The sequence below is a fragment of the Ahaetulla prasina genome, chromosome 5, assembly GCF_028640845.1.
Source record: "Ahaetulla prasina isolate Xishuangbanna chromosome 5, ASM2864084v1, whole genome shotgun sequence".
NCBI classification, from domain to species: domain Eukaryota; kingdom Metazoa; phylum Chordata; class Lepidosauria; order Squamata; family Colubridae; genus Ahaetulla; species Ahaetulla prasina.
This window is the reverse complement of record NC_080543.1, coordinates 796486-817678: the sequence shown is the minus strand read 5'-3', so window position 1 is coordinate 817678 and position 21193 is coordinate 796486. Positions and strand designations below refer to the sequence as shown.

The 21193-nt window shown below is 48.7% G+C and overlaps 2 protein-coding genes across 3 annotated transcripts; both read left to right on the top strand.

Moving 5' to 3' along the window:
• Positions 1-5183: 5183 nt before the first annotated feature.
• On the top strand, positions 5184-13559 carry LOC131199472 (secreted frizzled-related protein 2-like). 2 transcript variants are annotated; one of them, XM_058185269.1, is made up of 4 exons: positions 5184-5347; positions 7215-7720; positions 10816-10893; positions 11589-13559. In XM_058185269.1, exons 2-4 carry the CDS (start codon positions 7222-7224, stop codon positions 11894-11896), a joined length of 885 nt encoding a protein of 294 aa, XP_058041252.1. In that variant the 5' UTR covers positions 5184-5347; positions 7215-7221; the 3' UTR covers positions 11897-13559. The 2 variants fall into 2 exon arrangements, with proteins under 2 accessions (XP_058041252.1, XP_058041251.1); XM_058185268.1 differs by lacking the exon at positions 5184-5347 and adding an exon at positions 5382-6192.
• Positions 13560-15615: 2056 nt separating this feature from the next.
• TOMT (transmembrane O-methyltransferase) lies at positions 15616-18883 on the top strand. The gene is made up of 3 exons (XM_058185292.1): positions 15616-15979; positions 17616-17812; positions 18448-18883. The coding sequence occupies exons 1-3, from the start codon at positions 15718-15720 to the stop codon at positions 18766-18768; spliced, it is 780 nt and encodes a 259-aa protein (XP_058041275.1). The 5' UTR covers positions 15616-15717; the 3' UTR covers positions 18769-18883.
• The last annotated feature ends 2310 nt before the right edge of the window (positions 18884-21193 follow it).

Genomic DNA, 21193 nt, shown 5'->3' with positions numbered 1-21193 from the left:
CCGGCCATACTGGTCAAATTAAAGATATGTGGACTTCAGCTCCCAGAATTCCCCAGCTGGCATGCCGGCTGGGGAATTCTGGGAGTTGAAGTCCACATATTTGAAAGTGTTGGAATTGTAGAAACATTGGGATTATTTTAATCAGGTTAAGCCAGGATAGCTCCCTGGCAGCGAACAGCAGCCACACATCCTCCCATTCAATAGCAAGCTGGGAGCTGAAGTCCACACAACTGAAAATGGCCAAGTTGCAAAAAAAACCTGATGTAATAATCCCTGAAAGGGAAGAACAAGGTGGATTTTATTTTATTTATTTTATTTTATTTTGTCACAACAGTATATACAATCATCAATCTAAAAATAACCCATCATGAGAGAAAAAGTATATATAAGTAAAAGTATAAGTAAAAGTATGCATATAATATTATAATGAAGAGAACAATAGGACAGGAATGGTAGGAACTTTTGTGCTCTTATGCACGCCCCTTATAGTCCTCTTAGGAATGGGGTGAGGTCAATAGTAGACAGTTTTTGGTTGAAGATTTTGGGGTTTTGAGTAGAGACCATAGAGTCTGGTAGTGAGTTCCAAGCGTTGACAACTCTGTTACAGAAGTCATATTTTCTGCAGTCAAGTTTGAAGCGGTTGGCATTAAGTTTGAATCTATTGTTTGCTCTTGTATTGTTGCGATTGAAGTTGAAGTAATCTTTTACAGGAAGGATATTACAATAGATGATTCTGTGTGTTAAACACAGATCATGTCGGAGTCAGAGGAGTTCTAAGATTTCTAAACCCAGGATTTCAAGCCTGGTGGTATAAGGTATTTTGCTGATTTCGGAGGAGTGAAGAACTCTTCTAGTAAAATATTTTTGGACGCGTTCTATAGTATTAATGTCAGAGATGTGGTATGGGTTCCAGACGGATGAGCTGTATTCAAGAATAGGTCTGGCAAATGTTTTGTATTGTAAATACAATTGTAAATGTTTTGTAAATGTTTTGGCCATCATCAAACAACAGAGCCTGAACAAGCTCCCAAGGGAGAAAATCATAACTTAGTTTGCAGAATTCCAGAGAACCTGGATTCCCCCTGTGGGCTCTCCTAGTGCTCTAATGCCCCTTCCCAGCATGCAACGGAGACCAAGGCTGAGATCTTGCTTTCAAAGGTTGACACTAACCAAGTCACCACAATGAGAATCTCTGGATCCCCTCTAAGTGGCTTCCTTTAAAGCTGAGCACCGCCTGTTCCGCCTCTCTCTCCCCCACCCACAGCCGCCTCCTCTTGCCTATACAGAGAGTCCTCAACTTATGACCCCAACTGAGTCTACAATTCCCAAGTAAGAAAAGTTGTTAAGTAAGTTTGGCCCCATGTTGCGACCTTTTCTTGCCATGGTTGTTAAGTGAATCATTGCAGTTGTTAAGTCAGTCATGGTCATTAAGCAAATCTGGCTTCCTCCCTTGACTTTATTGTCAGGTGGTTACAGATTGTGATCACGTGACCTGGGACAGTGCAACCCAACCAATGGAGGTAGTCCTTGACTTATGACCAGGCCTGAGGCCAAAATGTTCATTTGTTAAGCAAGAGAGTTGTTAAGTCAGCTTGGCCCTATTTTAGGACCTTTCTTACCACACTTGTTAAGTGACTCATCGCAGCAATTAAATTAGAGGCAGGGTTATTAAGTGAATCTGGCTTCTGGGTTGATTTGCTTGTCAGAATGTCACCAAAGGGGATCACGTGACCCCGAGACACTGCAACCGTCATAAGTACATGCCAGTTGCCAAGTGTCTGAATTTTGATCACGTGACCATGGGGATGCTGAAATGGTCACATATGAAGAAAAATCCGGTCCGGTTCCAATCCAGGGGAAAGATGCTGGAAATAAAATGGAGGCTGATTGGAAAGGAGGACTTGTTTATCGATGATCAGAACCAAAAGCAGCATGCAGTTCTGGGGCAGCTGATATGTTGATTTGATGAGTCCATGGATTTTTATAGGATTCTGAGATGCTGCAGAGGATTGTGCAATGTCTGAAATACTCCTAGGGGGATGTGAGCCTAGTAAGCCTTGTGTATGTTGCTATTCTAAGGCTGGTGGGTTAATTCCTATTGTCCTAAAGGACATATCCTGTTCTTAGAATTTGGGTGGGTGGGTGTAAATTTTAATCCCATCATCTGGAGCTGAAGGTGTTTTGTTTGTGAATAGATTGGCCCAGTCTTTCTTAATGGGCACAAAATCTCCATCCCTAAAGACCTTGGGCATCTGCTGGAGGCTGTTGGGGCTTTCTGCCTTTAAGAACAAGTTTCTTCATTTCTCCTTTGGGGAAATACAATATTCTGCCTCTTTTAATATTCCCCAAAATATTTCATTCTCTGGGGCGGGGGGGCAGGATTACTTCTAAGTGTGAAAAGCAGTCATACTGTAAGTCACTTTTTTTTAGTGCCGTAATTTTGAACAGTCACTAAACAAATGGTTGTAAGATGAGGACTACCTGTACAGGCAAGAGAAATGTGCCAAGGGGAAGGAGCCAGAGCTGACAGCTAATCCTACTGCCTCTTCAGTTGCCTTTTCCCCCAGCCCCAAATTGACTTCAATGTTGCTGCAAGAGAAAGTTTTTCCCCCTAAAATTTAACAGAATAACGGAGTTGGAAGGGACCTTGGAGGTCTTCTAGTCCAACCCACTGCACAGGCAGGAAACCCTGCATCACTTCAAATAATAGGTTGTCCAATCTCTTCTTAAAAACCTCCTGTGTTGGAGCACTCATTTGTTGTGACTACGTTGGTGAATTCAAACATGAAATGCCTTTTTCTGCTTATATCAGATTCATGGACAAGCATACCGTCTTAAATCTGAAAATCCAGAGTTGTACCCACTTTAGTAAAACCAATCCAAATGTTTTGGGAGCGAGGAGAAGTGGAGCTAAAAGGAAATTCAGTATATGTTTAGAACTACTTACTTGGATAAAAGTTTTTTAAAAACCTGAGAATTTGGAGGGAAGTTTTTTTAAAAAGCATGCATATGAGACTAATCAAATATTTCTGGAGCTGCACAGCCTTTGAACTGCTAATCTAAAAGCTGTGAATGACACCCCAACCCTTCTGCCATGCTTTAGGTAAAGTATAGAGTAAAGTAAGACTGCAAGCACATTTGGCCCAGCCTCGGTGGTCCCAACCTTGGGGAGATGGCCTCCACCATTTGGAAAGGACCGGCAGCCTCAAAGGGAGCCCGGCTTCCCGGGGAAATTCACTCAACCATCACAGCTGCAGCCTGGCAGGATGGTGGGTGAGGCGCCATCAGGGACATGGATCTGATCAGTCCGTCCGGCCGCCACTGGCCGCCTGGCCTTGATTCAATTTCCTTCTCTCTCAGCCATGCAGGGAAATTGGATCTGGCCCGCTATGCCTGCCTTTCCGTTGGGATCATTTGCTCCTGGGACGCTGGCCAGGTTTTCTAAGCAGACCTTGGGTGCCAATCATCCATAGCTCAGGACACTGAACATCTCAGAATAACAGAGTCAGAAGGGACCTTGGAGGTCTTCTAGTCCAACCCCCTGCTCAGGCAGGAAGCCGTATACGATTTCAGACAAATGGTTGTCCAATCTCTTCGTTAAAACCTCCAGTGATGGAGCACCCATAATTTCTGGAGGCAAGCTGTTCCACTGATTAATTGTCCTCACTGTTAGGAAATTTCTCCATTTCTAGGCTGTTTCTCTCCTAAATTAGTTTCTATCCATTGCTTCTTGTTCTGCCTTCTGGAGCTTTGGAGAATAGGTGGAGCCCCTCTTCTTTGTGGCAACCCCTGAGATATTGGAAGACTGCTATCATGTCACACCAGTTCTAATTTGTGAGTTGAGTACCAAACAATCAATGACTCTCCTGAGAAAATTTTCATCACAATGCATTGAGTTCCAAAGCTGTTGAGTGCCAAGGTACCACTGTATTTCTATTGCTAAAGTACTTTAGAAGAGTGAGGAAAATTCTCAGGGACAATTCTGACCCTGGTCACCACTTCTTTACCCTCCTACCATCGAGAAGGAGATATAGAAGCACAGCCAGGCGCACAAACAGGCTGAAAAACAGTTTTTATCCATGGGCTGTCAGACTCCTGAATGAGAAATGACATCATAACTATGTAGTATGATGAACTTGCAGGGCTGGCGCAACCTATAACATGTTCACACTGGTGCAATAGGACTGGGTGCTTAGTTAATGTGATTAGGGATGGTTAGGGATTTTCTGTCTTCACTCTGAGTTGTAGTGTATTGGGGGGGTTGCACTGAGGGAGCTCAACCAATCTCATTGTACATATGTTGTGCACTGACAAGATTTGAAATTGAAATTACTTGTAGATGATAATTTTGGTACATACACAATATGTGGAAACAACATTGGACAGAAAATTAGCCCCCACAATGTCAAAGTTTGCCTCGCATCTTGGAAAAACCACCTGGATTTGACCGGCCCTGTGCAATATGGACAACAATGAACCAAATGTGCAGTAGATGTGCAGAGGCCCTCTATAAATGAGCAAAACACCATCACCAAATTGTGACTGCAGGGACAAAATACAAATTATCCAACATAATTTGGCAGAGTGCCAAAGTAGAACCAACAATGGAGATTTTGCTAATTTTTTTGGCTGTGACAAACTGAGCTAAACAATTATATATGTGTTCTAGATATGTTTATAATATTTCAGATTTCAGATTTTCTATTGTTATCTCTCATGGGTTTTTTTTTAATCAAAATGTGATGTAAATTTGCCACACAACAAATGAATAAAAATCTTCCGTGTAGAAAAATCCGTAAAGGAATTCCTGGCTTTGGAAAAAGCTGAAATTAGGCGCCAATCCCTTCAAGATGCAGAAATTGGCGGGGGCATAAAACGGGGCTCTCTAAAAGGACTACAAAGGGGCGCCTCCCTTTGATCCTTGGACTTTTGCCAAAAAAGGAATCCCCTTCCAGATAGCCCCCCCCGGGCGGGGAGGAGGGCACAGACAGCCCCGAAGTGCGGGGACCCCCCGCCAGGTCACTAAACCGGTTTTCCGGAGCGCAGATGGTCAAGAGCAGCAGCGGAGCTGATCCGGAGCGCGGGGGGGGGTCGCTCTTGGAGGAGGTCGAGAGGGAGGGGGCGAGAAGGATCCAGGGGGAGGGGACTGAGTGTTGGGTAACACTATTGTGTACTTTCACCCATCCCCCACCGCTTCCCACTGCGTCTTTTCCCCGCCGGCCCGGCCCGCCTTTCAACTCTTTGAAGTCCGGCCCAGGGAGCTTGTCTTGCAGCAGCGCTCGCGAGGCTTATGCGCCCACCAAGGCGGGGGTCTCGCGGGGGCTCCCAGACTCTGGACCTCTTCCCGGTGGGTGATCGTTTTAGCCGTGCCAAGCCACGGAGATCCCTTTCTCATCTGCAGCGGGGAGTCGCGCGAACCCAGGCAGCATCCCCGAGAGAGCAGGATCGCGCCCCCGACCCACCCGGGATCTTCTGCGCGAGCTCTCCTGCCGGGCTCTGCTCCTGGCACCGAGCCTCGAGGGGGCCGGTTTGGTTGGTTGGTTGGGGGAGAGGCAGCTTTGGTGGGGACCTAACCCCTTCCCCCACCCTGGCGAAGGAGAGTTTACGGCTTTCACCTAATGCGCGTCTCTCCAGATGTGGCTCTTACACTAAAGCAGAGTTTCCGCAGGCAGAACCTTTGAAACGCCTGCGCTCCTCCCGCAGACCCCCTCCCTCGAAGATCCCCTCCCCGGGATGCCGGGCTTTTGCCACCGGGGATGCCCCCAACTCCAGATCCCCCCTGCGCCCCAACCTAACCCGCCTTCAGGGAGCCCCAGATTCTGGATGCGCTTGGCGGAGTCTGGCTCTCTCGGGGCCAAGCCCCACATCCACCCACCCGGGCAGAAGTCTCCAGGCGTGGGAGGGGATGCAAAGGCGATCCTACCCCCCACCCATCCCACGCGGAAGGCCGTCCTCCTGGCTTCTCTCCGCCGGGGAGGGACGGCTGATGCCTGGGCGCGATAGCGGCGCTCCCCCGCGGCTCTGCGTCTTCTGGCCGCCGTCCAAGAGGAGGCGAGGCTGGCAGGGGGCGGGCGGGGGCTGGGGTTTCTCCCGGCCAGGAGCGCCGCCCTGCAGACTCCCCTCCCGGCCGCCTCTCGCAGACAGATCGCAGCCCGCGCGGCTTCCACGTGAAGGAGCTTCTCAGCCAGGCAGGTGCGCTCGCGGGTGGCGGGTGGGAGCCGTGGGGAGGCTGGCCAGGACTTGCTTTTCCCGGGCAGTGGGAGACCAAGCCGGGGGAAAGGGGCAAAGCTCCGAGCGGCTTCCCCTGCAGGTCCCTCCGCTCCACGCGCTTAAGTGGAGCTGAGCTGCGGGCTCCATGCAGCCAAAGACCCCGTTGGAGCCACGTCGCCCCTGCTTGCCCGGCCCCACAAATCTCCTGGAAGAAAGCTGGGATACCCCGACTTCGGCCATCCCGCAGAGGAGCCGCAGGATGGAGGACCCCCAACCGGGGCAAAGGAGGGCTCAGGGCAACACAGATTACAGAATAGCAGAGTTGGAAGGGACCTTGGAGCTCATCTAGTCCAACCCCCGCCCACGCAGAAGACCCTCTACCATTCCAGACAAGTTTTTAAGAAGAGATTGGACACCACTAGAAGACCTCAAAGGTCCCTTCCAACTCTGTTATTCTCTTGAATGGCTGTCCAGTCTCTTCTTCCTTTGCGTGGCTCCTTCTACCAGGGACATGCAGCCTAGTGTGAACTTGTTCAGGCTGAGTTTGGGAGGAGAGCAGCGGAGTTTGTAGGGTGAACCCTCTGCTCTTGAAGTGGGGAGGGGGTGAAAGGATCCACTAGCTGGCCAAGGAGGGAAGAGTCAGCCTCAGAATTCATGGGGGTGGGGGGCAGGGGGCTGGTCCCTTCCAAGCCTCTTTCCTCTTCCACGGAAGAATAAAAGAAAGTCGGAAGGGGCCTTGGAGGTCTTCTAGTCCAGCCCATTGCTCAAGAGGAGACCCTGTACTATTTCAGATAAATGGTTGTCCAATCCCTTCTTAAAAACCTTCAGTGATGGAGCAACCACAACTTCTGGTGGCAAGCTGTTTCACTGTTAGGAAATTTCTCCTTAGTTTGCTTCTCTCCTGGATGAGTTTCCCTCCCTTCCTTCTTGTCCTTGGGGGGGGGCTTTGGAGAAGAGGTGGGGCACTGGGTCCCCCAACTACCACCTCTCTCTCTTTCCTCCAGGTTCCTGATGGCTGCCCGAGCTCCCCTCCTGCTTCTGCTGGCCCTCTGGGGCTGCTGCGGCCTCTCCTCCTCGTCCTCCTTCCCGCATCACCTGGTGCAGCTGAACTCGCGGCGCAGCGCCTGTAAGCCTGTGCCCAGCAGCATGAGCCTCTGCCACGGCGTGGGCTACAACGAGATGCGGCTGCCCAACCTGCTGGGCCACGACACCATGAAGGAGGCCCTGCAGCAGGCGGCCTCCTGGGTGCCCCTCTTGACCAAGCAGTGCCACCGGGAGACCAAGAAGTTCCTCTGCTCCCTCTTCGCCCCCGTCTGCATCAGCCAGATGGAAGAGCCCATCTTCCCCTGCCGCTCCCTCTGCGAGGCCGTCCGGGACAGCTGCCTGCCCGTCATGGCCGCCTTCGGATTTCCTTGGCCCGAAATGCTCAACTGCAGCCGCTTTCCTGGGGGCAACGAGCTCTGCATCCCCCCGGTGGGTCCCGAAGACCAAGAACAGCCCCTGCGAGAAGGTGAGCGCGGGTGGAGGGGAGACGGGGATGGGCTGGCCCCCCTCCCAGGCCCAGGCCCTGCTTGGAGCAAGCGGAGGGGACCCACTTCGGCACATAAACGCCCCGTGCACTGCGCCCCTTACCCAAGGGGGCTCCTTCAAGTACAGCTAGTCCTCTGCTTTCAACTGGAATTGAGACCAACATTTTATGTTGCTAAGTGAGACATTTCTTAAGGGAGTTTTGTCTCATGTTATGGCCTTTCTTGCCACAGTTGTTCAGTGAATCACTGCAGATGTTAAATTGGTAGCCAGGCTGTTAAGTGGATCTGGTTCCCCCATTGACTTTGCTGGTCAGAAGGTTGCAAAAGGGGACACTGTGACCGTCATAAAGATGAGTCAGTTGACATAGTGTAAGCCGCCCTGAGTCTTCGGAGAAGGGCGGGATATAAATGCAAATAATAATAATAATAATAATAAGTGTCATGTGACCACGGGGATGTTGCAATGGTTGTAAGAAAAATGGTCTTAAGTCACATTTTGCAGTGCCATTGACTGAATAGTCACTAAATGAACTGTTGCTATAGGGTTTCCTGCCTTAGCAGGGGGTTGGACTAGAAGACCTCCAAGGTCCCTTCCAACTCTGTTTTCTCTTCTCTCCCTCTCTCTATATCTATCTATATCTATCTATCATCTATCTATCTATCTATCTATCTATCTATCTATCTATCTATCTATCTATCTATCTAAAGAGAGGGAAAGGGAGAGAGAGATGGTATTCAAAAGGCCTAAAGTTGCTGGGTCTCCATCAGAACCTCCCTGCACGGACAGCCACACCCCGTCCCCCAGCTTCCTTAAACAGCAAAAGGGGAAGGGGAAATGGGAAGGGGGCATTGCTGTCCCTCCCTGGTGGAGAGTTATGGACCCCATCCTCCTTCTCAGCCACTGAAGGATCCAGAAAGTCAGTCTGGAGCCCCCACCAGGATTCTTCTGGCGATGGGGTGTCCTTGATGCTCTCTCAGCTTCCTACTACTTACTTACTACTGTTTTCTCGCTGGCATTTCATGACCCAAGTAGGGAACATCATCATGGAAGGCCTTGTTAAAGGGAGATGGGATAGGCTTTTGTCCGGAATGGTCTCCTGCTCCAGCTGGACTAGAAGACCTCCAAGGTCCCTTCTGACTCTTGTGATTCTGTAAAAGTCTGCAAGAAAACCACCAAACTCAGAAAACATCTCGGAGGACCTCCCCCAATTCAGCCCTGAGCTCAAAGGATTATCTGTCTGTCTATCCATTCTTCTGATGATCTTAACAGCTCTGAGTGGTCTTAACAGCCGGAACAAGGAGGTTTTGGCCTGGGGGAGGGAAGGAAGGAATTGTTTGCTGAAGAGCTGTTGAGCCTCTGTACAAAAGGATGAAGGGAGGAGGTGAGAGCCAAACTAAAAGGCAACATTGCCAAATATTTACACAGACCATCACAAAAGAGAATGCCAATCAGTTGAGAAAGGTCTTACTTATATCAGAGCCCACCCCCTTGCAAAATGCACAGAGACACACACACACACTGCTCTCAAACCCTCTTCCCTCTAATTGAAAGAGGTGGCTCTTAGTTGTCACTGAAGAAAGGGCCATGCAGCTCCCACCCATCCCTCACCAGCCATTTGCGAGGGGTCTTTTCCTCTGGGTCTCCTCCTCATCTCCCCAATGGTCACCCTTCCAGGAGGAGAAAATGGTCACTTCCTGGCAACTGCAGAGTTTTTCAGAGGGTAGAACCGAGGGGTGTGTGGGTGTGTGGCCGGGGTGATTCTTACAGACAGAAGAAAATAGTTGCAGCTCAGGGTTGAACTGTGAAGTCCTTGATGCTCTCTGAGCTGGGTGGTTTCCTTGCAGACGTTTCATGACCCAGCTAGGGAACATCATCAGTGCTAGAAGGAAGGGGGGTTTGCAAGGAGGGCCGTGGTGGGTCAGGCTGTAAGATAGCCTGTTATTAAAACACAGCAGCCTGCAATTACTGCAGGCTCGAATCCCACCAGGCCCAAGGTTGACTCAGCCTTCCATCCTTTATAAGGTAGGTAAAATGAGGACCCAGATTGTTGGGGGGGCAATAAGTTGACTTTGTAAATATACAAATAGAATGAGACTATTGCCTTACACACTGTAAGCCGCCCTGAGTCTTCGGAGAAGGGCGGGATATAAATGTAAATTAAAAAAAAGGAAGAGGAGGACTGTGCGTGGGGGTCCTTCATGCTCTATATCTATGAGCTTGGTGGTTTCCTTGCAGACGTTTCATGACCCAAGTAGGGAACATCATCAGTGCACTGATGTTATCTACTAACATCAGAAGAATCATTTGCAAACAACAACAACAACCAACCAGCTCAAAGAGCACCAAGGACACCAAAGTATGATTCTTCCCCCCCCCCCCACTGCTCAGGAGGGAGGGGACGCTCAGCACCGCCTCCTCCCTTTTCATCCCAACCATTCCTGAGCCTTCTTCCTCATCCTCCTAGGAGCAGAACTGACTGGGGCGGTGGGGGGGGGGGCGTTCCCTTGCAACATCCCGTGAGTCAGCCAAAGGGTGGCTGGTGGTCCTGCACGCACAGCACACAATGAAGAAAGCCATCAAAGCTCCATTGCGCTCCCAGAGCAGCTGAGTCACACAGCTGAGAGCTGATTTGCAAAGAAATTTCCCACAATCCTTGGAGTAGATCTGCAGTGGTAGGGGGTCTCCCTCCCTCCCTCTGACCCACGGAGACCTCCCCGATCTCTCCCTCATCCAAGGAGTGGGGAGGGGAGAACAGAGCCACTGCATATATCTTCTGTAACTCCATCCATCCATTCATTCATTCATTCATTCATTCATTCATTCACTCTATCTATCTATCTATCTATCTATCTATCTATCTATCTATCTATCTATCTATCTATCTATCATCTATCTATCTATCTACTGTATCTATCTAATATGTTTCCCATCTGGCCTGGAAGCAACTCTAGGTGACAGACAGTCATTAAAACCAATAAAAAATACATTTAAACAATAACCTTCATTTACAGGTAGTCTTCGACTTACGACCACAACTGATTTTCACCTTTCCCCCACCTTTGTGTCCCCTTCCAGATGCCGTATGCGCAGCCTGCCTTGATTCTGGACCGAGTGAGAAGGATTTCTTGGAGAAAGTCTGCAACCAGGATTTCGGTGAGTCTGGAGAAGGTCGGACAGCCATTTGCCGGAAATGGTGGAGCGTCTCTTGCTTGAGCAGTGGGTTGGACTAGAAGACCTCCAAGGTCCCTTCTGGTATTCTGTTATAAAGATGTTAGGTCTAGTCTAACGAAGAGAAGGACCAGGGGTGACATGATAGCAGTCTTCCAATATCTGAGCGGTTGCCCCAAAGAAGAGGGAGTCAACCTGTTCTCCAAAGCACCAGAAGGCAGGTCAAGAAGCAACAGGTGGAAACTCACCAAGGAGTGAAACAACCTGGCATTAAGGAGAAACTTGCTGACAATAAAGAATATTTAATCAGTGGAACAGCTTGCCACCAGAAGTTGTGGGTGCTTTTGTCCATAAATGTATGGGGATGGATTAGAAGATCCTCAAGGTCTCTTCCAGCTCTATGATTCTATGAGACAGAAAGATAAGATAGTTATGATAGATAGATAGATAGATAGATAGATAGATAGATAGATAGATAGATGATAGAACAGCTGGCCTCCAGAAGTTGTGGGGGCTCCATCCCGGAGGTTTTCAAGAAGAGACTGGACAGCCATTTGTCTAGACTAGGACAAGGTCTCCTGCTTGAGCAAAGGGGTTGGACTGGAAGACCTCCAAGGTCCGTCTGTTATTCTCTATTAAATCTTGACTTTCACTTGGCCTCTTCCTTCTCCCTCTTACAGCTCTGAAGATGACCATCAAATCCTTGTCCGGCGTTGGGGGTGACCTGAAAGTCATCCCAGAGCTCCGTGGCCGGTCACTTTACAAGCAGGCCAACTGGTCCGAAGAGGAGCGGAAGAAGCCGGTTCTGTGGCTGGCGGACGGCGAGGCCTGCTCCTGCGAAGAACTGGCTGGGGGGCCGGGCACCGTGGTCCTGGCCATGGGGCACCGTCTTAGCAACCGCCTCGTCCTCTCTTGGGTCAGGAGGTGGAAACACGGGGAGAAGGAGCTGAAGAGGTTCTCCAGGGCGGTGCGGAAGCTGCAGTGTTAGAGGGGGGGGGCTCCTAGTTGCCCATCATCCTCTGCCAGCTGTGGACCCTCGGGGTGGAAGTTGGGCCTGCCCCAAACTTTGCAGGCAACCGGTTTCTCCAGATCACAGATGAATTGCCACTAAGAGAGTAGCTAGCAAACTATGAGGAATAGAAAAGGTCAAACGGTTCTCCTATGGTGCTACAGAGAAGGGAAGATGGGGAGGGGGGGGGCATAATACAGATAGTCCTCGATTTACAACAGTTCATTTAGTGACCGCTCAAAATCGCAATAGAACTGAAAAAGTGACTTGTGGCCATTTTTCACACTTTCACGACCATTGCAGCATCCCCACGGTCAGGTGATCAAGATTCAGGCGCTTGGCAACCGGTTCATACTTATGACGGTTGCAGTGTCCCAAGATCACTCGACCCCCTTTTGCGACCTTCTGACGAGCAAGGTCAGTGAGGAAGCCAGATTCACTTAACGACCGGGTTACCAACTTATCCACTCCAGTTCACAACTTCACAAGAAAGGTCGTAAAATGGGGCAAAACTCACTTAACAAATGTCTTGCTTAACAACAGAAATCTTGGGCTCAGTTGTGGTCGTAAGTCGAGGACTATCTTTAAAATGACAAGACGAGAAGCAAGATAGAGGGAGGGACACTTTTTGCTAGACAATCACAACTGCAGGAAACTGACAGGGAGCAATTCTGTTTTTTAAAGCCAGAGATGCAGCAATATTAAAATTTGCAGCCTGAATCGCATTGATCAGGGAACAATTTTGGATTATCAATTTTGCGCCCAGGTAAAAAGAGAAGCTGTGCCCAGCTGGAAGGAACCTGTGGCACCTCTCGCTTCTCAATGCCCCACCAAACAGCCCACGGAAGGCCGTTTCAGGCCCACTAAATAGTGGCAGGTTAGTGGATGGCCGTCTGGCCACATTGGCACAAAAATAACGTGGCAGGTTTCTGGTGGTTCATCAATTGGGCAATTGCCAGCCTGGTGAATTTACAACCCACCTGGGTAAAACCCAGAAAATGGGTGGCTTTGGTGACTAGGCAAAAGAATTCCTGAACCACTGAGTCATTGGCACCAACTCGGACCCAAGCGGCTACCAGCTCTCTCAACTGCCCTGCTAAGCAAAATGGTTGTAGGTGACCGCTTCAAATGCCAAATACCCCACATTGGCCAGTTTTGTGCCTTAGGCTGGACCCAAGTGGTCTTGGCTAAGGTGGGGGTGGGGTTCAGCGTTTGGTGGGTTTCCAGCCATTGGTGCCCCAGAACATGGAAATGGCCTGAGCGAGATTTGCTTCCGGCATTCGTCTGTCTGCCAACCTATTTTATCAGTTCTTGAGGCTTTCAAGGTGAGCCTGAGGGACCCAGCAGGAACAGGTCTGAGATATTTGGCAGCTCAAACGTCCATGTGATGGATACACTGCATGGAGAGCCTCCTAATGCAAGCAGGGTCCACCTGTCTTCTCATGAATCCTGGTTGGTGAAGGTAGAATCATTTGATGTACCAGAAGGTCTGTGCCCATAATTCTGACAATACCACTATCTTTGTGGTATCCAACATGCCATCAGAAGCTGCTCCTGAAAGTCAACCTCTATTTCTGTTCTGTGACCTTTTTTTTGTTATGCCTCAGCTAAATAGTTTGCTGTTATTAAAGGAAGCCCATGTACCCAGCCTGCTGGCTTAATTTCTAATTGGTGGGGAAGCAAACCATGAAGGGAATCCAATTCTGGTCACCAGGATGTAAAAAAAATGCTGAGACTCTGGAAAGAGTGCAGAGAAGAGCAACAAGGACTGGAGGCTAAAAGAGATGATGAACGGTTGCAGGAATTGGGTATGTCTAGTTTAATGGAAAGAAGGACCAGGGGTGACATGATGGCGGTCTTCCAATATTTGAGAGATTCCCATAAAAAAGGAGGGAGTCAACTTATTCTCCAAAGCACCTGAGGGCAGGACAAGAAGCAACAGGTGGAAACTCATCAAGGAGAGAAGCAACCTAAAAATCAGGAAGACAACCAGTGGAACAGCTTGCCACCAGAAGCTGTGGGATCTCCATCGCTGGAGGTTTTTAAGAAGAAACTGGACAACCATTTTTCTCAATAGGGTTTCCTGCTTGAGGTGGTGGTTGGACTAGAAGACCTCCGATGTCCCTTCCAATGCTGAAATTCTGTATTCTGTTCTGAATTAGATATTTATAGTAAGAAATAGGGAGGAGGAGCAGCCACAGCTAACTCTCCCCAGGGCCCTCCGGTCACAGTCCTCCCCTTATTCCAGAGTAGCACCTTTGAAGGGTCTCCATCTTAAAAATGCTCAGAACCTCCAAGATGGGAGGAGACAAGTGGCACGAAAGACATACCTGACATTGGAATGGGCGTGGCCATTCTGTCCTCCCTCTACCTGGACAGGATGCCAATCTTGAATTGCAGACTCCAGTTCATCCCTCACCAATGCTTCCCCTTCCAGGCTCGACCTACAGAGGTTGAGGTCCAGCGCAGTCTCTATGTTGTTCCTTTCCTATTTGCCACCTGTCTCAGGTGAACAGGTAACCCAGGAAGTAGCTTCAGGGTTGCCATCAATCATTCATGGCATCTATTGTCTTTTGAGAGGCAGAAGGTGTCCTCCAAGCACACAAAGGACTTGGCTGGCTGCAGCTCCGGACAGGTAAGGCAGTTGAGTGGGCCTCCCCATGGCAATTTCCACAGGTCAGGGTTTTTCACCATGAACAGCTGACTTGGTAACCCCACATCCTTGAAATAAGAAGCAACTGGCCTGAAACCAATTAATGTCCAGCAATTGTCTGACTTCCCTCCAAGGTCCGGAGAGCAAATTGGGTAGAGAAGGCCCTGGACCACCGAGGACAAAGGGTCGCCTCTCTCGAACTGAGAGTGAGGTCAGGACAAGAAGGACTAAGGGTGACCTGATAGCAGTCTGTCAATGCTGGAACACTGGAAATCTTTAAGAAAATGTTGGATAGCCATTTGAAATGGTGTAGGGTTTCCTGCCTGGGCAGGGGGTTGGACTAGAAGACCTCCAAGGTCCCTTCCAACTCTGTTATTATGTTTTGTTATGTTAATATCAATACAAAGGAGGCGGGCGGGGTGTGTGTGTGTGGTGTCCAGCTATTCTCCAAAGCAGAATAGCTGAAGGCAGGACAAGAAGCTATGAATAGAAAGTACTCAAGGAGAGAAGCAACCTGGAACTAAGGAGGAATTTCCTGAGGGTGGGAACAATTACTCAGTGGAATGGCTTGCCTTCATTGGAAGCTTTAAAGAAGAGAGGGGACAGCCATTTGTCCAAAATGGGTATAGGGTTTCCAGCCTGAGTAGGGGGTTGGACTAGAAGACCTCCAAGGTCCCTTCTGTTGTTCTGTATATGGCTGTCCAGTCTCTTCTGGAGGGAAGCCATTCCACTGGTTGATTGTCCTCACTGTCAGGAAATCCCTCCTTAGTTCCAGGTTGCTTCTCTCCTTGATGATCTTCCATCTGTTGCTTCTTGTCCTGCCTTCAGGGGCTTTGGAGAATAGGTGGACCCCCACTTCTATATGGAAGCCCCTCAGATATTGGAGGACAGTTACCATGGTTCTTCTCTTCACTAGACTAGACCTAGTAATTAAATATTTAATTTAATTAATTAATTAATTAGAATTGTCCATGTTGAAAAGTTTTCAACAGAATCATTTTTTCCTAGGAAGACTTCCTGACAAGTAACAGAGCTTTCAATTAAAGTGGGAAGTGAACGGAGGGGCTCCACAATCTCTCCCTGTCCATCTGTCCTTGTCCGACTGGTCTTCCCCCCCACCCCCCCGCCAGCCCTCCTGAGTGCCCTTATGGTCTCTCCGGCCATCGCCCTGGCCTTTGTGCCCTTTGTGGTCACCCTGCTCATCCGCTATCGCCATTACTTCCTGCTCTTCTACCGAGCGGTGCTGCTTCGGAAGCTGCGGGACTACCTGACTGGCGTCTCCCGGGAGGAGAGGGCCTTCCGTTACGTCCTGACCCACGCCATCCCCGGAGACCCCCTGCACATCCTGGAGACCTTCGACCAGTGGAGCTACCACTGCGAGTATCTCAGCAACCTGGGACCCCAGAAAGGTGGGCACTCCGGAGACCCTCCCACGCACCTGCCCAGAGTTGCCTTGTAATAAGATAAGTGGCCAATACATTGGATGAGAGAGAGAGGAGAGAGAGAGATGAATAAATGGAAGGAAGGAAGGAGAGAGAGAGAGAGAAAGAAAGAAAGAGAAAGAGAGAGAAAGAAAGAAAGAAAGATCTGGCAGTTTAGGTAGAAAGAGTATTGCAAGTGTAGGAAGTTAGCACAAGGAAGCTCCATTTTCTTCTTCAGATAGAAAACTGACAGCAGAAAAGACACATCCATCACATCTGCCTTTTGAATTTCTTTGAATTATTTATCTTATTTTAGTTTGTAATTTTTGTCAGATGATGGACCTGTGTTTATATCCCAAGCACGTTTAAACTCAATCCCTGATGGATGACCCACTACTTCTGATGGACTAACTATTCCTGACGTAGAACAATTAACCAGTGGAACAGCTTGCCACCAGAAGTTGTGAATTCTCATGAACACTGGAAGTTTTGAAGAAGAGGTCGGACAACCGTTTGTCTGAATAGGGTTTCCTGCCTGAGCAGGAGGTTCGACTAGAAGACCTCCGAGGTCCCTTCCAACTCTGTTATTCTATATTCTAAGTTGGTTCCAAGTTTCCACTACTCTTTCTGTGAACTATAAATGATCCTTGACTTGCAACCACAATGGAGCCCAAAATTTCTGTTGCTAAGTGAGACAGTTGTTAAGTGAGTTTTGCCCCATTTTACAACCTTTCTCGCTGCAATTATGAATCACTGCAGTTGTTAAGATAGCAATCCGGTCGTTAAGTGAATCTGCAACTGTCATAAGTGCAAGCCAGTTGCCATCTAAACCTTGATCACATGACCACAGTGTTGCTGTGACGGTCATAAGTGTGAAAATGGACATGTCACTTTTTTCAGTGCCGTTGTAACTTCAAGGGCTGTAAATCAAGGACTACCTGTACTATCTGTATATATACTGTAAGATTTTCTAACGTGACTTTTGAACTTTCCTCCTATCAGTTTGAGGCGATGCCTCCGTGTTCCTTACTATAAATATTAAAACTGCTGCCTTCTAGAACCCTCCTCACACCCTTAATATATTGAAAGGTTTCCGTTGTATTCCCCATTTTCTCTTCTGTCTTCCAGGCTGGGCATATTCAGTTCTTCCAATATTTTCTGATATTTCTAGTCCCTCAAACTTTGCACCATTTTTATTGCCCGTCTCTGGACTTGGCCCTGAGACCTCGACTGCTTTCACACAACATCCCAAAGGCAGCCTGTTGGCAAAACACATCCCTGGCAGGCACCTGTGTGGAGTGGCGATCACTGTTTTCTTACTACAAACCTACTACTATTGTTCACAGCTGCTATCTTTCATTCCCAGATCTTCAGACAAAGTCCAAAAGACAAAGCAGTTGAGGCTTGGTTGAAAACAATCTGTTATGTCAAAACATGGATTGCTTTTATCTTTAGCATATGGCATTGACCCCATCTTGTAAACCATGATTTATGGCTTAACACGGGAACCCAGCCAATCGCGATTGGAACTCTGAAACTTCCAACTCTGTTATTCTGTATATTCTGAGCCTCCTCCGTCCGGCATTCATTCCCCCTCCCCCTTTGGTCTTTCTGATGTTCCTAGCAAAGATCCTGGAACGTCTCATCTATGACCAGGCTCCCCTCACCGTGTTGGAGCTGGGCACCTACTGTGGCTACGCCTCCGTCCTCATTGCGCAGTCTCTACCGTTGGGCGCCCGGCTGTACACGGTGGAGATGGATGTGTGCCGGGCATCCGTGGCAGAGAAGGTGATCCGGCTGGCTGGCTTTGACGATGACACGGTGAGCAGGGCTGGGTTCGTCTGTAGGTCTCCCTGGGCAGGTCGTGTTTGCTGGTGGGTGGGAGCAAGAATCAAGTCTTAAAGTCACCAAGGTTGGAGACCTTCGTTGCCCGAACCAACGAAGGGAAGGTGTTCTCACGTGCCAGGCCAAATAAGCATTAGGAAAAGAGAAATGTCACACAAACAATATCTGAGAATCGACAACCGAGCCCAGGGGTCTCCAACCTTGGAGACTTGAAGACTGGTGGATTTCAACTCCCAGAATTCCCCAGACAGCCACATGCAAACCCTACTCCCTTCTAGTCTTGATAATGTTACCTAGTTGGGTCATGAAAGGTCTGCAAGAAAAGAACCAAGCTCAGAGAGCACCAAGGACCCCATATCCTTCTTCCACAGCCAGCCTGGAGAGTAGACTTCTCCAAAGCCGCCCAACTGCTTCCCGGTGGAGGGAACCTGGTCTCCTGGTCCACCCCCTTCATCCTGGCACCCTGGAGATGCCTCCCATGACCAGGCTCTCAACCCCCCCCTCCCCATTTGGTTTCCCAGAATGTGGTTTCGAGGGAGCTGCAGACCCTCGGGATTTCTCTCCCAGGAACCGTTGTGATGACCTCACCCCTCTTCTCCCTCCCTGTGCAGGTGGAACTCATCGTGGGCCCCTCAGAGGAGGTCATCCCCTTACTCAAGGAGACCTTTCTGCTGATGGAGGTCCACCTGGTGGTCATGAGCCACTGGAAGCGATGCTACCTCCGGGATCTGCAGCTGCTGGAAGATCACGGCCTCCTCCAGCCGGGGGCCACCATCCTGGCGGACAACGTCATCTTTCCCGGCGCCCCCCAATTCCTCCAGTACGCCAAGGCCTGCGGGAAGTACAAGTGGAGGGTGCACCGGACCAGCCTCCAATACTTCCGCGGCATTCCCGACGGCATGGCCCAGCTGACCTACGTGGGGCTGGAGTGAGGGGCAGGGCTGCCTCCGTGCCAGAGGGAGGGGCCCAGGGAGGCATCCGCTCTGGGAAAAAGGGAACAGGCGGATTGCCCAGCAGACCAAAAATCTGTGCCAGGCACGGTTTGAAACCTCTGGAAAATGGCACCTGGGCATACAGTCCAATATCTTTGTGGCCAGCTTCTCCTGGTCAAAAGATCCCATAAAGGTAATCCTCAACTTACGACCACAATTGAGTCCGAAATTAATGTTGCTAGGCGAAATATTTATTAAGTGAATTTTGCTCCATTTTCAATGCGTGAAAAAGAGTGATGTCACTTTTCTTCAGTGCTGTAGCAAGTTGTGGGGGCTTCATTGCTGGAGGTTTTTAAGAAGAGACTGGACAGCCACCAAAATGCTATATAGGGTCTCTTGCTTAAGCAGAGGGCTGGACTAGAAGACCTCCAAGGTTGATTGTAAGTCGAGGACTACCTGTAATACTTAAAAAAAAAACTCTTAAAAACAAAGGGATGACCATATGGTTTCCCCTAAGTCTTCTATCAATGTTGGGATCGCAAGAAGCTTCACAAACTTGAGTTTACAGTTATAGGTAGTTCTTGACTTACAATACTTTGTTTAGTGACTGTTTAAATTACAACAGCATTGAAAAGTCACATGATCATTTTTCACATTAACAGCCTTTGCAACATCCCCATGATCATATGAGCAAAAGTCAGAGGCTTAGCAACTGGCATGTACTTATAACTGTTGGTGTTCCCGGCAGTAGTGGGTTTCAATTTCAGCCGCTACTGCTTCGCTCTTGGGCACTTGCACATAACGCTTCTGCACATGCGCAGAGACGTCAGGGTGAGTGGGCGGAGCCTCTTGCTGCTGTCACTACCGGTTTGCCCAATCCGGAGCGAACTGGTAGCAACTCACCACTGGTTTCCGGGTCACATGATCCCCTTTTGCGACCTTCTGCCAAGCAAAGTCGATGGAGACGCCAGATTCATTTAACAACCATGTAACTTGAGAACTGCAGCGATTCACTTAACAACTGTGGCCAGAAAGGTCGTAAAATGGGGCAAAACCCACTTAACAACCATCTTGTTTAGCAACAGAAATCCAATTGTGCTTGTTAAGTTGATGGCTACCTGTACAAGAGATGGAATGAAGGAAGCTTTGATTTCCTTCTGGAGTCTCTTTACATCCACCATAATTTGTAACTGAAGCTTAAGTCAAACTGCTGACTTGCTGTAAAGATTCCACGTTGCGTCCATGGATGGTGCAGTAAGATCTCCAAGTTGGACCTTCCTTGCCCAGTCCTCAAGATATGATACTTGAGCGGCTGGTGCAGAATTGACAAAATTCCCATTCTCCGACCTGCTCATATGTGAGCGCTTCCTGAGAAAGCAAAGCCACCAATTTTAAGTTTGTAGATGCCGCCGGGTTATCTCTAATGATGGTTAGTGGTCTTCCAAAACCATGTTTGTCCCACAACGCCTGGTTGCAACCTGAGCGAACTGGAGTTTATGAGAACACCTTCTCTATGTTGGCTAGGGCAGGGGTCTCCATCCTTGGCAACTTGAAGACTGGTGGACTTCAACTCCCAGAATTCCCCAGCCAGCCAAGAGTGTCTTTAAGTAGCCAAAGTTGGAGACCCCTGGACTAGGTTGTCCATTCTCAGATATTGTGGAATGTGTGTGTATGTGTCTCTTTTCTTAATGTTGGTTTGGCCTTGTTTGATCTTGTGATTTGTGCTTTATTGTGTTAAATTTTGCATTGTGGTGTTCAGTTCTACCCAGAAACATTCTGAAAAGCATTTCAATTATTTACAAAGGTGAGAGCACCGATTCTCCCATGCACTGTATCTCCCTGCAGTAGCCCTAACCCCACCTCCACTTTCCCTAATGGAAATAAATCCATCCAATAGAAGGAAAACGTGGAAGAAATTACCTTGAATTGATTTCTCCAAACTGCAGAGGAAGCTCTGAATCAGGAAAGGATTTTGGCGACCCACCCCTCACTTAGCAGGTAGTCCTCGACTTACAACCAGAATGGAGTCCAAAATTCTCTTTGCTAAGCAAGACAGTTGTTAAGTGAGCTTTGACCGATTTTGCGACCTTTCTAGCCAAAGATGTTACTAACTTAATATCGCCAGTGATTCATTTAATGACTGGGACAAGAAAAGTCATAGTATGGGGCAAAACTCACTTAGTAACCGTCTCGCTTGGCAACATAAATTTTGGGCTCAATTCTGGTCGTATATTAAGGACTATCTTCCCCTAAACTCCACTGAAGATGTTACTTAACCGGGTAATGAAATGTTCGGAAACCAACCCACAAACACGGAGAAGAAACCTTCATCCTACAGCCGAGCTACATTATATTTGCCACTGTTGCAAAACTACCTGTATTCTTGCTCGAAAGAGGAAGGGAGATGAAGCACAGGTCAAGTAAA